The sequence below is a fragment of the Aythya ferina genome, assembly GCF_964211825.1.
Source record: "Aythya ferina genome assembly, chromosome: 7".
Classification (NCBI taxonomy): domain Eukaryota; kingdom Metazoa; phylum Chordata; class Aves; order Anseriformes; family Anatidae; genus Aythya; species Aythya ferina.
This window is the reverse complement of record NC_140302.1, coordinates 16,467,769-16,484,772: the sequence shown is the minus strand read 5'-3', so window position 1 is coordinate 16,484,772 and position 17,004 is coordinate 16,467,769. Positions and strand designations below refer to the sequence as shown.

General features: G+C 44.4%; 2 protein-coding genes across 25 annotated transcripts in view; one reads left to right on the top strand and one right to left on the bottom strand.

Moving 5' to 3' along the window:
- The window catches only part of ZSWIM8 (zinc finger SWIM-type containing 8), a 73,972-nt gene extending 59,281 nt beyond the window's left edge, over positions 1-14,691 (top strand). The window contains exons 23-29 of one of the 19 annotated variants that reach the window (XM_084525756.1): positions 975-1,148; positions 2,543-2,662; positions 3,630-3,808; positions 5,061-6,283; positions 7,527-7,637; positions 9,008-11,664; positions 12,967-14,691. In XM_084525756.1, coding sequence (XP_084381882.1) covers positions 975-1,148; positions 2,543-2,662; positions 3,630-3,808; positions 5,061-5,264 — 677 coding nt within the window. In that variant the 3' untranslated portion in view covers positions 5,265-6,283; positions 7,527-7,637; positions 9,008-11,664; positions 12,967-14,691. Of the gene's footprint in view, positions 1-974; positions 1,149-2,542; positions 2,663-3,629; positions 3,809-5,060; positions 11,665-12,966 lie in introns of all 19 variants that reach the window. The other 18 variants (XM_084525759.1, XM_084525755.1, XM_084525758.1 and 15 more) reach the window with 18 other exon arrangements.
- The window catches only part of NDST2 (N-deacetylase and N-sulfotransferase 2), a 130,509-nt gene continuing 125,995 nt past the window's right edge, over positions 12,491-17,004 (bottom strand). For all 6 annotated transcript variants that reach the window (XM_084525774.1, XM_084525777.1, XM_084525776.1 and 3 more), the window contains 3 exons: positions 16,288-16,397; positions 14,693-14,795; positions 12,491-14,514 (listed from right to left, as the gene is read on the bottom strand). In XM_084525774.1, the coding sequence (XP_084381900.1) occupies positions 14,389-14,514; positions 14,693-14,795; positions 16,288-16,397 (339 nt within the window). In that variant the 3' untranslated portion in view covers positions 12,491-14,388. The remainder of the gene's footprint in view (positions 14,515-14,692; positions 14,796-16,287; positions 16,398-17,004) is intronic.

Below are 17,004 nucleotides of genomic sequence, written 5' to 3'. Positions count from 1 at the left end.
GTTCACTAGTAAACATTAAAAAAAAAATGTTGGAGGGGTCAGGGGAAGAGAGAAATCAGAATTTGGAGCATTGCCCAAGCATGGTGTAGTAGCACCACAGAGAACCTGTGAAATACAAGTGGCAATGTGCACCCACCTAATGGCATCTCTGCTCTGAAATGCTCAAGAAAACCTTGTTTTTCCTTCTCTATGCCTTTCTTGAGAGAGAAAGATTAACTCGAGTCCCTTGTCAGAATACAGCTTACTGGCTCAGCGTTAGCTGCTGTCTGTACAAGCTTGTGTAGTACAATGTGTAATGGGTTTTCCTGTGATTTCCCTTGAATTTGCCCATATTAGTTCAGTGTCTGAACGTGACAGAACCTTCTCAAGTTTCCTTGCAGTTTTTACTGTAGATAACTGCTGCCAGTGTATGCAACAGCTGTTCTTTACAAGGCTTGATTGGAAGCTAGCCTCCAGTAGCGTTCTTCCCACATAGTATCTGGATGGAGTCATAGCTGACTTAAACAGGAGTGGAAGAACTTTGCAATGTTAGACTTTCTTTGAGAGACTTAATACTGTTCTGGCTCAGGGATTTTCCTCAGCAGTTTCACATCAGATGTAGATGTGCACGTGTGTGTTTCCGTAGACAAGAAATCAGAACCAGACATCATTTAGTAATAGCAAAGGCCTCGGAGTCAATACCTCTATTTACATGTAAAACATGGATGATATGCACGTCCATGGTATATTGCAGAAGAGATGGGCAAGTGTGTAAATTGACCCCCTTCAGGCCCTGCTTGCAAATAAAACAGAGATATTCTTAGCCCCTTGTATTTCAGTTTTAAGTCTGTGGTTTTTGGTTGCTGTATTGTTCTGTTTAGGGGAACAGAACAGTACGTTGGCAGGGGGCGGTCAGTTGAGGGAGATGACGACCCAAGTAAACCTTCTCCTAGGCTTGGTGGTGGGTCCTAATGCTGCTGTTTTGCTCTCTTCAGTAGGAAGTGTCCATGCAGGATCAACGTTCCCAGCGATTCAGGGGGCTTCCTTGACAACTCTGTCCTCACAGCCCAACTCCCTTGTTACAGGGGGTTTTCCTGCCGAGGATGAGCAGCACAGTCAGCCTGTGAGCCCCCAGGGTCTGCACTACCTCCACTCCGCATACCGAGTTGGTAAGGATGGCCAAGTGGGTTTCTATGGCCCCGTCAGAGGGATTCAGGGCAGGGCTGCAGGTTTTCACTCTTGTTTGGTAATTCGCTACTGCACCTGTTGGGGGCGATGGCATCCTAGCTACCTGGGGAAAGCCAGTTTATAAGGGAGGCATAGCGATCCTTCCTCCTGTGCTATGAAGGTTGAAAAGTTGCTGCTGAGATCTATGAGAGTAGAAGAGAAAGCTCAGTGGGTTAGAATGGGGAAGAGTCTTGCCTCTCAGCTGGTGTGTTCTAAAGGAGTCTGGAGGGCATTCTGAGGATGTGGTTGTGGAAGCTGTGACTGTGTGAAACAGTGGAGTTCAGTTCCTGCTGCTCACAGATGGTGCAGGCACACCTCTAGCTTAACACCAGTTGAGTCTTCAGAGGCACAGAGGGATGTGACCTGTGCCTCTCCAACTGGGTTGTTGAAGACTGACACGGAGCGTGGGGATGTAATGGTGTTCCTTCCCCAGCCACACTGGTTGTGAGGAAACTGTCTCTGCCTTACAGTGCCGCTGGTACAGGGCTGTCAGTCAGTCGTGGGGTTTGTCATTGAGCGTAGACTGCAGGGAGCTACTCAGATACGGTCACAGTCCAACCCAGCAGGTACTTGGGGAGGGAGGAGGAAACCTCCTAGGATAAGCAAAGCCAGCACAGGACAGCAAAAGAAGTGAAACAGCAAGAAAATGGAAGAAAAACTGCCTGGATGTTGCCTGAGTTTTTTTTGAAAGCTAGAGAAGGAAGTACTGAGTCAGAAGGAAGTCTGAGTAAGAAAGGGGTGCAGATGTCATGGGAAGCGTCATAGCGGTAAGTAGTAAGCCATGAAAGGCATTTAATAGCCCAAGTAACAGAATAGGGGATGGGGGAAGAGGATCTAGAAGATCAAGACAGGCATTTGCATTATATTTTACAGCTGTTTAAATGGGAGAGTTTGTGTGAGGAACTGTAACAGAATGAGTGAAAAGTTTGCAGATTGACGCTACTGCAGCTCCCTGTTGGCCTGTTGTCTTTGCAGCTAAGTAGTTTGATTTGAGTAGCCTCTGTTGCAAAACTTGGAGCAAATCTGTTGCTCTCCGGACAACTTTTGTAGTGCAGCCTTTGGGGCTGGACCCTGCCGTAGATCCCAGTGGAGCGTCTCTTGGCAGCTTTGTGAGCTGTGATGGCTGTGCACGTTCCCAGCCTGGAGCAGACCCAGCTGCTTCCTTTGGTGACAGTCTCCAAGATGGGCCTTCTGTTTCTCTGTGGACTTTTTGCAGCCAGGGAATTTTATGCTGGAGAAGGGCAGGCCAATGAGATGGTGTTGCAGTAAGTGAAGTGCTAGACTAAGTCTTACAGGGCAGAAGTGCTGCTTGACTCTGGCTGCCCCTCTCTCACAGGGATGCTGGCTCTGGAGATGCTTGGCCGAAGAGCTCACAACGACCATCCCAACAACTTCTCCCGCAGCCCACCCTACACGGAGGATGTAAAATGGCTCCTTGGGTTAGCTGCAAAGTTAGGTAAGGCTCAGAGCAGTACTTCAGCAGAAATCCACTTCTTGGGATTTGGACCATGGGGGGGAAAAAAGCTCTCCTAAGAGTGCAACTTCAAAGACTGGGTGAGCCTGCTGTCTGATTCCATTTCTGAGGGTTTCAGAAGACCCCTGCTGCTCTTTCACCCAGGCAGTCTTCCCTTTTTTGGGTTCTGTAGGCTTGCTATTGAATTTTGAGGCACTGGATGCATGGGGTTGGACAGGGCTCAGAACTTCCATTCTGTAACAATAACCTTTTCTTTTCCCTTTCCACTCTCTCAGAGGTATTCTTTTCTTCTTTGTGTGCATTTATGCCTTCTGTGAAGACCTTTTATAGGAGTAGATGCTTAACCCACCAAACATTTGGGTTTTCTTTTCCTTTTTTTGGGGGGATTTGTTTTACTTACACTTTTATCTTGGATCTTTTTTTTTTTTTTTCCTTCTTATGTTCTTAATTCTTTCATCAGCATTAAGAACTTAAAAGCAACTCTACAAACAGCCTGCTTAGTGGCATGACTGCTGCTGCTGCTGCAAGGGAGCTCCACTGCAGACAGCAGTGGGGAAGCTTGAATCTCCTTCCAGCATCCACAAGACTTGGATGCTGGTGCTGCAGGTGCTTCCTAGATGGGAGGCTGGACGAGATAGGAGGAGGTGCAGTGTATTCTTCTCTCTGTAGTTACCTTGCCACACCAGTTTTCTTTCATATCTCTTTTTAAAGACAGGTCAGCTGGGAATATCAGTGACTGAGTGGTACTTGGTCTCTACTCAGACCTGATGGATGTATCAGAATAATCTCTTATCCCCACGAGTTTGCTAGACTCTTCCCTAAGCCTGCTGGGAGGATACATTACACTGAGAAGAAGGTGTTCCAAGTCCAGGTTCTTGCTGGGAAGTGCGTGATTTTTTGAGCGTCTCTCACCTTAACACCGTTGTTCTGACCTCTCCTTCCTGTGCAGGTGTAAACTACGTGCATCAGTTTTGTGTTGGTGCAGCCAAAGGGGTGCTGAGCCCTTTCGTGCTGCAGGAGATCATCATGGAAGCTCTACAGCGGCTCAACCCTGCCCATGTGCACAACCACCTGCGCACCCCAGCCTTCCACCAGCTGGTGCAGAGGTGCCAGCAGGCCTACTTGCAGGTAATCTGTGGTCTGTCTTCCTGCCCTGCAAAGCTGCCTGCCCTGCAGGAGCTGCCCGTGTGTGCACGTGCAGAGAGGGGAAGGGGCCTTGGTTACTGGTAGCTGAGCTGCTGCACTGCCTGATGCATGCCTCGCCCTCAGCAGGGACTGCAGCGGGCACAGCTTGCCTGTGTGGAGGCTGCATATAGAGGGCCACAGTGCTGATTCTTCTAAAGCCGCTCACCACACTGGATGGAGTGGTTTTATGTTCCCTGTCCTCTTTCTTTCTCACTCCAAGTGCTACACAGGTCTTTTAACTTTTTCCTTGCTATGTTTTCAAGACACCTATCCAACTCGTTCTAGCCTTTTTATTCTTTCCTCTTTTGTAGTCTGTCTTCACCACATCACAAAGCCCTGGCTGGCTGGTGTGCCAGTGCTGGCATTAATAGGGGAAGTGGCTTGGTCACCTACCAGTACAGATGAGATAGCTCAGGTTTTACAAGTTTTTTACTAGGATAAATGTGTTTCCATGAGCCAGCTGCCTGTTCCTTAAAACGGTGTAAACAGGACACCCTCCATACACCCTCTTCTCTGAATAGGTGACCATAAGGGTGGTTCTGTAGACATGCTGTCCAGGTTTGGTTAGCTGTCCTATCACCTGGCTGGTATTTCTGGCAATGACAGCTTCTTCACTTGAGCTGTTTTACTGAGCTCCATTAGGGAAACAGATTTCTCAAAGGCTGGACTGGCAATTTTGGAGCCTGAGATGATAAACTGATGGAAGTAGCAGGTGACGACAGAGTGCTGGCCCTAGAGGTATTCTGTAGCAACTTAGTGCAAACCTCACTCTTGCCATACCCCTCAGTGCAGATGATGTCCAGTGACTGTGCCGGGTCCCCACATGTAACCTGCAGAATGAACAGTGTGAGGGCTGGGTGCTGCTGGGCAATGGAGCAGAGCTTTAGCTGGCCCTTTTGCTCTGTACTACGCCACCAAATGGTGCTCACGAAGGAGAGTGCCTGCTGATGCTGTGTGGTGCATTTGGTACTCTGAGGTCAGCAGCTGCCATGGCCACATTAGGATGTAAGATACAACACTACTGTCTGTTGAGCTAACTCTCCTCTCTGTCAGAGCCTCTGAGTCTCGGGACCTCTCGCAGGGTAACGTGAGCGCGTGACGTATCACCTTTGGAGCTCTTGAGTCCTGCTAAGAATTTCAGCAGCTTGCGGGTGGTGAGCAAATACCTTAAGGCTTTTTCCCTGTTCCCATCCAGTACATCCATCACCGGCTGATCCATCTCATTCCAGCTGACTACGATGACTTTGTGAATGCCATCCGCAGCGCCAGAAGCGCCTTCTGCCTGACTCCCGTGGGCATGATGCAGTTTAATGATATTCTCCAGAACCTAAAGCGCAGCAAGCAGACAAAGGAGCTGTGGCAAAGGGTGTCTCTGGAAATGACCACCTTCTCACCATGACAGCGGGCGGAGCTCCACGGACACACAACCCTTTGCCCTGCATAGTTGTAGTTCCATTTACACCATCCTTCCTTCTGGTGTCTTTTTTATTTTAGTTTTAACTTGTTGGAAACCACTGATTTGATGTATTTATACCATAACATTCCTCTCCAGCACTGTTGCGTGTTGGCGCTCTGCTTTGCTCGCTCTTCCTCCACCTTCCCAGTGGGCTGCAGGCTTCAGAGGCATCAGGTAATGAGAAGGAAGTCGAGCTGGCTGCCCTGTGGTGTAGTCACTGCTTTTTTCCCTGAGCCCCTGGAGGCTGTCCTGCGAGCAGTTTGCAGTGTGATTACGCACGTGTTTGAGGGGTGGGGGAGTCTGTCTTAAATATTTATTTTGGCATTTATAAATATGTAAACTTTTTTTTTTGTTTTTGTATGGGCTTCTCTTACTCCACACACCATCTCCTGTTGGGAGAGGCTGGGACTGCAGTGCACAGCCAGTGCTCCCTCCATTCCTTTCAGCACCTCCTGCTGAGAGAAGCTGAGACTGGAGTAGCAGGGCCGGGGCCACCTCTGCAGCTTTCTGCAGCAGCTGCTGCTGGCAGAGGCTGGAGCTGGGGCAGTCGAAGTCCAAGACTGCCCTGAGCTGCCTGGAGGCTGCCAGAAGTGCTCAGGCTCTTTCTCAAGAGTGTCCCTCACTGGGCACTCCTGGCTCTTAGGACGTTTTGATCCTGGTCGTTCGGAGTTGTACAATCGTGTTTCTTTTGGCTGGGGTATTACTCTCCTGTAATCAGTTTCTTATCCCTTGTCTCTTCTCGTTTCCTGATTAAACACTCGTTTTCTTAGACTGACTCTCTCTTCTCTCTGCTGTGATGTTGACAGCGATGGAACTGGCCAGCTGTGTGTCAGTGGGAGCTCTGAGCTGCTAGCTAGCTGTCTTGCCTTGGGAAATAGCAGCCAGCACGAGGCAGGTGGCCAGAGCCAAAAGTTTCTTGCCTGGTACTGCTCTGAGAATGACGTGTCTCTGCAGAGGCTGAGGTACGTGCTGACTGGGTGGTGAGGGGCGTGAGCGGAGCTGGGGGCATCCCGTGCAGCATCTACTCTTCTGCCAGCCTCTGGGTTCCTCTTCCAGTGTGGACAGCAGCAATACCGTGTGGTGACGGCAGCTCTGTATTCCCAAAACCTTATGCAAAACAGTAGCTGCTCGCACTTGGTGTAATTGATAAGGACTAGTGGTGTGCTCCCGTGAGTTTTAAGAGGTATTTGGTGGACTATCTCAGAGATGCAGTAGGGACAGTGTTGCAGAAAGTTAATTTTAGAAAGCTTTTATTTTTGTGCCAAGGAAATTTAAAAGGCTACTGCCGTCTGTAAGCATACAAGCACAGAAATTTCAGGGTTTTTTAAATTGGTAATCAGAGAATTGATGGATGTTAAGAATCTTAATGTCTCACTGGTAATATATTTTTGCTTCTTACTTGGATTTAAGCAATGGCAATAGGGAGCTTTTAGTTTCTGCAAGCTAAAAATGTATGCCTGTGCGATCTTTTCAATGATGCTCTTAAGAAAGTTAACTAACTAAATAGGGCAAAGCAGATGAACAGGCTCCTTTGGTTTTCTTCCTGTACTACACAGGCCAGCAAGAGTAATCAAGGTTGTGCTTTTGATTGTACAACTATTTAAATATCTCCTTAGAGCCCTTTGTATACCTCCATAAGGTGTTCTGCTGTCTAGTTACATGCTAGTTTTAAATGCTGATGCTTGTAAGAATGTGTTAAATTTTGTGTTTTTCAAACTAATTCTGTGTTGGTTGTGAGTTGTCTGTTATTGAGCAAAAGTCCAAGCTTTTGAAAGGACAGACACCCCCATCTCTGGAAGGTCGAGGTTCCTGGAGCACTTTCTCTGGTTCTTGTATGTTCAGAACTGGGAAAGTAGTTTGGAGAAAAAATGAGTTTTCTAATAAAGTCTAATCTTTTCCTTTCCACTACACTTAGACCCTGAACAGGCAAGTTTTCAGACTCTTGCAATTAAAATACATCAGGAGCACGAGAACATTGTCACCAGTATCTTTGGTTTGAGGAAATACAGTGGAGCTGCTTACAGTGAGGTTAGAATGGAATACATAGGGAAGTATACTTGCTCGCTTTTTGTGTAGTCCTCATAAAGTGTGTAAGAGAAAAGAAATAGCAATACCTATTTTCTTCTACTGTGCTCAAAACTTTCTCTTTGATTGTTTTACCTGCTCTAGTCCTTATACAGAAATTGCGCTGCTTCCATTTGACAGACCCTGTCAGAGTTGTCTTCCAGCAGCTGCAGAGCCCATGCAGGAAGAGCCAGGGAATCTCACCTCAGACTGACATCGACCAAACAAGCAGCTCAGTGGTATGAGCCACAGGTCAGTAGTTTCAGAAGTTTCCAGTCTTTTCTCAGGAAAAAAGAGAGTACTCACATACAGCTGTGAGAAAGAGGAGCTGTGTGGCGATGCTGCCTTCTCATTTAGTCACATCTGTCTGAACACACTCCACCCTGGGTCTCTGGAGCTATTTATCTTGTTGTTTCTGAGCTGTATCCTATGGAAATGTAGCTGAGCAAAGACAGGAAAACAGTGAGATAGGAGATGATGATGTTTTCTTTTTCCTGCCTTGTGGTGGGTAGACTTTTGAAGTAATCTTTCCCTTATATGAGATTAAGTGAGCCCTGGTGGCCCCAGATTTGTTAATTTACCATTAAGCTAGAAAAATTAATTCCCAGTGCAATTTTGTTAGCTTGGTCACTATTCCAGGTGTGGGGAAAGTACTTAGGCTCAGAAATTCTGAAGATACTTCAGCAGAAAACCTGTGAAAGAGCAGAGGTCACAGCCACCTCAAATTCCCTCTGACTTCAGTTAACCATTGTTTTTTCATGTTGAGTACGTGTTCTCTAGGGTTCAAACCCTCACCAGCAACACATGTGCTCAGTGCAGGTTAGGCTATCTGCCAGGCAGCTGCCTACTCTAGAGTTCTTCCAGTGTAGAAATGTCCTTTATGTAGCTGAGAAGCTGTTTTGTTATTTTCTGGGGGGGGGGGGGATTGGCTACTGCTACTTCTCAGGCTTGGCAACAAATGCTGAATTTAGTCAGCATTAATAGCGACAGGTATTTGTCCCCACTTACGTGAAGATGGATGAAATTCTGTGACAGGTGACCTCGCAGTGGGTTAATGTCTTGTTTGCTGAAGTCTAATTTGTGGTCCATTCCTTGAAGGTAGGCAGAATGAGGTCTTTAGATTGTCTGTCTTCCTTTGTCCTCTGTTTATGATGACTTTTTCTTCTTTGCCAGATTTATTTTTCTCATGTGACCATAGGAAATACTTTTTCTCTCCCCTTCCCTGAAGAAGTTAGTATCCATTTAGTGTCTTTTCCCCTTACCTGTATGTGGTCTTGTCCTTAAAAATAAAGTTGTATCTAGGACAGTAGCAGATCTAGACCTTAATCATTTGATCCCTGCATAATTTCTGAGTCTTTAGGGGGTAACATCTTGGCTTTATTGACTTGGTAAATGTGCCATAACTACAGCTGGACTTTGGGCTATTTGGCTCCTCAAGAGGGAATGGTGTGATGTTTTGCTCTTACACAGTGGATAAAGTTGTGCTTGGTCCACATCTCTTGCTACAGATACGCCTTTTTTTCTGTATGACTCAGGTAGGTACACCAGGCTCCGTGAGAGCCTCCTTCCCGCTGTAGGGGAACATGGAGGACATACTCACCTTCAACCATCTTTCTTGCCAGTGAACGTTTTCCCTTGGAAGCCCTTTCCAGGAATCCGAGTTAGCAGAACATTGCTTGCCTTTGGCCCGCAGTGTCTTTACAGCAAGTGAACAATCTGAGTTGGAGCTGTCATCTGATGATGTGACATGCCTAGCAGGTAGGACTAGAGTCAGCTGAAAAGTGTGTTTCTTTATATGCTTTCTTAACTCCTCTTTGGGATATGTACTCTGTGTACCCTAATTAGAGTACCATATGACGTGATTATGGTGAAATAACAAGAAAGAGGGTCTTAAGTAGTTCCTTTTTTGTTTACTACCTTCCCTCTCATGCCCTAGCGTAATTCAGATGTGGATTTTTGAACTCCTTTCTGCTTCTTGTTCCTATTTTAAGGATACTTGAACTTGAGGCAAGGTAGGCAAGGCTTCTGTCAAGGAGTGTCATTAATCTGTGAAAACTGCAAGTGCAGTTTGGGGATATTCTGTGCTAGGGTTTCCGTTTGAGCCTATGATCGATTACAGCGTTTTCTCAGGGCTAACTGCCAAATGCAAGCCTTGTGAGCTGTCACAAGGTAACTTCACTGCTGCGTATTGTTAATTGTTGGTACAGTAACAGTGTCTGTGCTCTGTAAGCAATTGTTTTCTGTTCAATGTTGCCTGTTTGCAGTTATAGCATAGCTACTTAATACTGTACAGTCTGCACTGCACAATTACTCAATTGCTGTAAGGGGATGGTGAGCTATAAGAAGGGTAATGCATTAAAAATCTATTGTGTATAGTATGTGTACGTAGATGGCATGCAGTTTGACCGTGGAATGGTCCCTCATAATTTCCTCTGATTTCATGCTTTACTTCACCTTGTTTCAGTCAACCAGGAGTGTATCGCTGTTAGAAATGATGGGGCTTTAAGGGCAAAAATCGTGCAGGGCCTTAGTGTCAACATGTTGTTATAAAACTTGACATGCGCCTTTTCCAATACTTGACTAGACAGAATTCTGAGAACAGTCTGATTTGTGATCATTTGTTACCAATGCAAAGTAAACAAGCTGGTTTTCAGCCTGCTCTTGCAGTGTCAGAATTATGGATATATGGTCTGCAAGCATTTTGGAGAGACTAGACAAGTCAATAAAGTGATACGGATGAGAATGGGGAGGACTTGTGTCTTGAAAGGCAAATACTCTTTACAGTCAACAGTAGTTTGAGGAGGTTAATAAATTATTTGTACATATTCCACAACAGTATTATAGATGAAAGTGTCAGGCATACTTTGTTGTACCAAAACCAACTTGTAAAGTGCTTTTCAGTGATAAGAGTTAGTTCTTAAACTTAACTCTAAATGTTTACTGTTTTTTTTTTTTAATTCCACAAGCCATTACTAACAGGGGGACAGAACCAAACAAGAGTTAAAGCCCAAATAACCGGAGGGACGGTACCACTACTCACTCTGTTGCCTACTGAGTGAATGGATTTTTTTCTTCCTAGCGTGAGGCAGCCTGCTGGAAGCACTTGTGTTTGTTAGATTACACTGACTTGGTGGCCTACTCACAGATGCACAGTCAGTCAGCAAAGGGATGAACAACCAGCTTCATTTGGCACGTTCAGGTCAGTTTGTCACTAATTTTCTTGCTCTGTTGTTATTGCTACAGCAAAATGACCAGTAAGGAACCAAAGGAGCCTCTTAGTCAACTGTGCATTTGAGACCACTGAAAAGCAACAGGACCAGCTTATTTGTTCAAGATGCTTGTTAGATTAATGTAACTTCAGATCATTGTTTCTTTCTGACTTCCAGTATCTGTAGGCTTCTGCCAGGATTATTATGCCTTTGTGGTGCTGTCATCAATTTAAAAAAAAAAAAAAAAAAAAAAAAGGCAATTTTCAGGGATCAGATTGTATGTAGAATTGAGCCATGCTACCTACGTAGAAATTCTTTCAGGACCTTTAAAAGTTCTTTTTACTCTTTAATTGGAGGCTCATACCAGTTGTCAGCATTGCCCTGTGTTTCCTGTACTGAATAAAAAGCAGTCTATTACCAAGTATCTTTCTGATTGAATTCCAGAGGTCGTGAGTGAGTAAAAGTTTCAACTTAATGTTGCTGAGCATTCTTTGCTAAGGTTAAAAAAAAAAAAAAAAAAGTTTTCTTAGCATTTGTTTTGCCCATTCTCACCTGCCATGCACATTTCCAGTTCTGAAGTGATGTTATCCTGCTACTCTTTTAAAGTCACGGACCTTTCTGATGGCTCAATTTCCTATGCATCAGACAAAAAAAATACATTACAAAACAATTTTCAGGTAATGTTCTGTGATTAACATTATCCTTGTCTTGAAAGCTGACTACTTACGATGAAATTTTCCTTACTGAACAGGGAGTTAAGATAAGGTTTATTTAGTACTTACTTCCACTGTTAAAATGAGTTGTGAGGGTAAGTGACTGTGTCAGTACCTAGTAATCAGCGAATCTCACTGGAAAAGACTTCTGTTGGCTTTTTGAAATTAGACCTTCTGCTATTGTAAGAGCTTCTTTTAAGATGTGGGGGAGGCTCTTCCCACAGCTTTGAAGGGATGGCTGGAAAATGGGATGCTTCTACAGCAGTGTGCTCTAAGAGGAAGTTACCAGCTTTGGGAATGACTCTTCAGCAGCTATATCAGATAAGAACATCCTACATCTGGATCTGGCCACAGCAGGTGATTTGTTTTCCATTACTGTATGCAGTAGAGAACTAGCATAGCATAGAAATGAAGTGATCAGTGGGAAGGGAGGGATAAATAATGAGGATATAGAGCTGCCTCTTGCTGCCTTGACTGAGGGACCATCACCAGTTTAACAACCCCGACATTTAGAAAACCCCTCATACATTTATTCCTGGTACGTTTATTATTATTATTATTATTATTATTATTATTATTATTATTAGAATCTATTTCCTTGAAAATTTACCACAATCTTGAGGTAAAGTATGAAGTAATTGTCTAAGTGACAACCTGTAATGGATTAAAAGAAGGAAGATGTGCATAACACCAGCAGTAGCACAGTTCATGGGATCCTTCTGTGTAAAAATAATAGTAATAATAATAATAACAACAATGATAATACCTGCTCTTTTGATGCTGTATTTGTTTCTGAAGTGCCTGGTGAAGTGAGAGCTGAAAGGTGGTTTTACAATTCTGTCACTACTGTTACTATTTAAATAATACTTTCTTACCGCATGGATGTAAGGTAGGTCTACCTATGGGCTGCTGGCCAAGGCCAGGCGATGGATGCATGTCTGGACAGAATGTTGACAGCAAAGCTCTGTTGCTGCAGCTGGGAGCTACTGCAGTATAGCTGGGAATAGCTCTAAAGTCATCACTAGTACAAACCAGTAGGAATGAGTCTCCAACCACAGGTTCTCTGTGCCGTGCTGGCACCTGCAACCCTATAGATGCACGTGCAGAGAAAGACATCTTTAGTACACTGTTACTGCTGCAGAAAGAGCTTACAATTGTTATTAAAACAAACACCTCCCAGATATCAGCTGTAAGAGCTGGAGTAGGTTTTTCTTTTTTTTTTTTTTACTTTACCATTTTAGCAGCTGACGGTCCATGACATCACTCCAAAGCATCACAAAGAAGAAAAATAAGTAGTACATTTATTGAATCCACTTACTACTACTTCTAGCTTTTATTCAGACACTTGTGCTCAGTTTCGAGAGCCAAGAATTTCTTCATTATCATTCAATGTGAATGATGCTGTACATGATCCAGTGCAGGAAGTTGGGCTCTTCTCTCCACCAGGAGTGAGAGAGGTGTTTCTAGTCTTTCTGTCCTGTTTTTTTTTTTTTTTTTGGCTGCACAAAATAACCCTTTCCAAGGGCACATGAAATAAAATACTATATTGCATACTATATACATTTACATACAACGGTAAATGCACCATTCATTCAGAAATACACAATACCTAAGGCTCAATGGAAAAGCTTGGTTGAAGCAACTTCTCTCCCCCAACAGGAGAAAAGACGCTCACGACAGTTGTGGAAGTTCCCATGATCTGTGGTCGCATGGATCCTGCCCCCCTCAAACTGCAGCAATAGTTACGGGCCATCTGTGTCCAGACAGGGGGGGACAATGGCCCATGTGACTTCAGAAGCCCACGGCTCAGCAACAGAAAACCTGTACAACCATGACGGAGGATTTCCTCTGAGAAAAATTATCTGGCAACTGCTGGAGGAGGCACAGCACCTTAGTGTACTTACTTGACTATGTGCAGAAGTAGTAATCTAAACAACGAGCCCCTTTTGGATACAGGAAACCACTTAGAACTCTACGCTTCCCCTTTATATCTGAATAGTACTTACTTACTCTTGACTGTTTTTTGCATTTCTCCTTGGACTGTTGGACTGCTGGGGGACTAAACAGGTGTTAGCTATCAGCATACATAGTAGAGACCCTGGAGCTGTTGAAAAGACAAAAATGTTGCTTTTTTTTTTAAAGCTGATCAGACACAGGGAATTGAACAATCTGTTTCAGCCTTATTTAACAATACCTGAGCTTTGCCTCCCTTAGCTACTGTGCTCTGCTAACACAGGCCTCCAAAGTGCTCTAAAGGGGACTTACCATTCCTTCCATTACCTTCTGAAATGGCTAAAGTCCTTACAGAGAAATCTTTGCCACGTTGTCACATGGCAACCTTTTCCCTAAGATAAGAAAATTTTGTGTCAGTATCTGCAGCTTTGCCTTATCTCCCACTGCCCATTGACCAGAGTCATTGGACATCGTATCATACCTGCAAGGCTGCAGATAAGGAGAGGCAATCTTATTTCTGTTACATCTGTCTCCAAAAAGGTGCAGTCCACTACGCCCACACACAGTGGCACTGTAAGTAATAACCGTGGCCACTATCCTCTACATGGGGAGGAACAAGGTGTTCTTGTACCTTGCTGTTGCCAAACACACTGCTAGATAAAAACTGGGGTTCAAGGGACCAGATTCCCCTTTTATTAAGCTGCTCCTCTTTTCTCAGCAGCAGGCTCAATACCTTACCTCTTAAATCTTTTTTTTTTTTTCCTGGACTCATAAGGGAAAGACATCAACCCTCCAGCTAGTGCCCATTTCATATACTGAGAAGAGTAATTTAAACATAAAATGTTAACTGCTCTCTCTGCTCCTTGAAGTAGGGCAGGCAACACAAATCCTTCCTGCAAGTAAGAGTCAGAGTGTAACACACCAATAATACCCAAGAATGAGATTTGTACTCCATGCCCCAGGACAGTGTCAGAGGCAGCAGCCCCTCCCAATGGCAGGGAAAGGTTCCACGCACACGTTCTCTGCTACTGCTCATTTGTCCAGTTGTTCCGGCTTGACAAGAGATGGCATCACAGCAGGTGTTGGAGCACCACACATCCCAATGGCACGGGGGCAATGGAGTCCCCCTCAGCTCCAGCTGGAGTTCTGCAGTTCCTCCCTCAGCCAGGTTGGAAGGGGCTGTCCAAGTCTGTTCATCAGCTTGGATAATTCAATGTTGTGCTCCCGGTAGAAGTCTCTTAGGAACAGCCGTGACTGTGTGGAAAAGACAAACCAGATTAGCGTAAAAGAAAATGTTACCCTGAGCACGTTTCTGTCCCTGTTCCACATGTCATTTCCTACCACTGATGGTAGGAAAATCCAGGTTTGTTTGCTCGTTGTGTTTCATGTTTCTGTATCTCTTGCCACCAATAAATTTGAGACAGTTACTCACCGAGGAATCCATATCAGGGTATTTTCTTCCTTTACTCTTTCCTAGGCATTTAGTCTTTCCTCCATCTAGCAGCTGGCACCAAAATCCTTTTGCTTCATCAAATCTGAAAAGGACACTTGTGTTTAGAAGATATAGCCACACGCTCAATTAGTAGCAGCAGAAATTAAATAACTCCACAGCTATTTTGCATTTCAATGCTTAATTTTTTTGTTTTTGTGCTATTCAGTTGTTGTTCTTGTTGTTTTTAGCACTTCACTACTGTGACAAGAAAACCTTTACAACCACAATTGGTTCAGCTTTATGCAAATTTGAGAGACAACTTAGTGTTACTACATTTGTCTTTCAAGCTTTAGTGAAAAAAAAATAATCAATGTTTTAATGTATATAAAATTCTTTTAAAACTTCTCTTTAGTTGAGAGGTGTTAGATGATCCCCCTGTGTGTTTAAAGCCTCAGTGCTTCTTCTCTTGCTAAAACACAGGTATAAGGCAATGCTGGGAACCATGTCAGGTCTATCCTGTCCCTCAATCAACCAAAGGTGAGCTTGAGGGTTGAACAAGTACCAAACTCTGAGGCAAGCTGACCAACACCGCTTATTTTCTGACCCAGGGTGAAGGGGAGGGGAATCATAACAGCCAGTATCACTACTGTAAGCAGTCCATTTACTATCATGACATGTGCTTCAGCAAGTAAGGCTTTCAAGTAATCTGGTATTTCCTTAAACGTGCACACACCCCTTTAGAACACTCCTGTAGGAGGAGGGGGCCTGAATTGGTACTGCTGTCTTTACCATTGAAGGAAGGACAATTGCAGTGTGCCTACACACACCGACACACCTACCACCCTCAGCTACCATAGGCTGAGGTAGCAGAGAAGATGCAAAAACAGGTTTCAGCTGCAGAGAGCAATATTACATGATTCAAGATCACCGGCAGGCTTACAGAGTTTCTACTGATATTGCTACAGTTCACCTTGAGCTAGGACTTATTTAATCTGTTCAGATTAATTGAACTTACACTGTGGACAACATCACAGTAATGGCTGAGTAACATCCTTCAACTTAGCAGCATCAAGGTACTGCCTCTGCTAACTCTTCCTCAGACAGCTCTGGGCACCTGTCAAGTCCACATCTTCTGTAATAATAAGCTCTTTACCTCGAAACTGTGTAATGTGTCCCTAATCTCCATCTAGGTGAATATAAGAGCAGCCTGTCACACATTTTTATCATACCTTTTTCTGCTTTCTGTCAGATTCAATGTGTAACACCAAGCATAAGGAGCTCTAGTAATTCCAGCACCTTTAGTGAAACCACAAAGACCAAATGGAAAACATCATAATTACTGCTGTGAGAAGCTTCATGCTTCTCCATGACAGTGCCAAAAAACACCCCTCCCCTTTCATTTCTGGAAAGACTAAGTGATGATTTCAGTCTAGTATCTCATGCTATCCAAATACGACCATCTGAACCTAATTTTGGGGTTTAGACATAACCTCTGAAACCGCGGCAGGTCTTGCAGTCAGAGATGACATATTCTTCCAATCAACTTAGTATCACACGTGGCTGAGAAAGCAGCTTCCCCCAAAACAATTCCCCACCTGAGGGCCTGGGTGTAGTTGAAGAGCGGTGTAACTCCCAAGAACTTCTGGATGTTGTCCATTACAGAGGCAGGGTTGTGTCTCAGCTCCTGACCATCCACAATGAGAATCTGAAATAAAAGCAGCCACCTTAACCTCTGGCAGCTTGTGCTGAGTGAAAGTTCTGAGCTTTCTGGCTCTCAGAACTGCCCTGGGCCTTCACTCACGTGAGTAAAGGCTACTGACATCTGTCTATTCCAGAGCCACATGGGGGGATGTGGCCCAATGAACCCCAATAGGCTTTGCTTAATAAACTTGTCTTTGGTCAAACTCCCCTAGAACTGAGCACTGAGGCGCAGCAGTAGCATGATTTATAGATTGTCTCATGTATCCTTTTTTAGAAGTCAACCATTAGGCTAAGTATTCTTCTGTAACCTAAGATTACTCTCCTGTTACATGTATGATAGACAATAATGAACACTTGTGCTAATAAATTACCTATTCCAAAGTACACAGCAGAAAAACAGTCATGTGAGCAGGAGACCCTGACAAATAGAAAGTACAAGGATGGTGTACCAATACAAAGGTACCACCACAAAGAGCAGCCATACAATGTGATTTATTTCATTATTTTAAACAGTGACCACACCCTTTGGTTTCACTGGCTCTATCATTCCTCGCAGGAATAGTAAAGCAATGAGATTCGAGCCCAAGAATGTGACGGTACATTTATGTAGG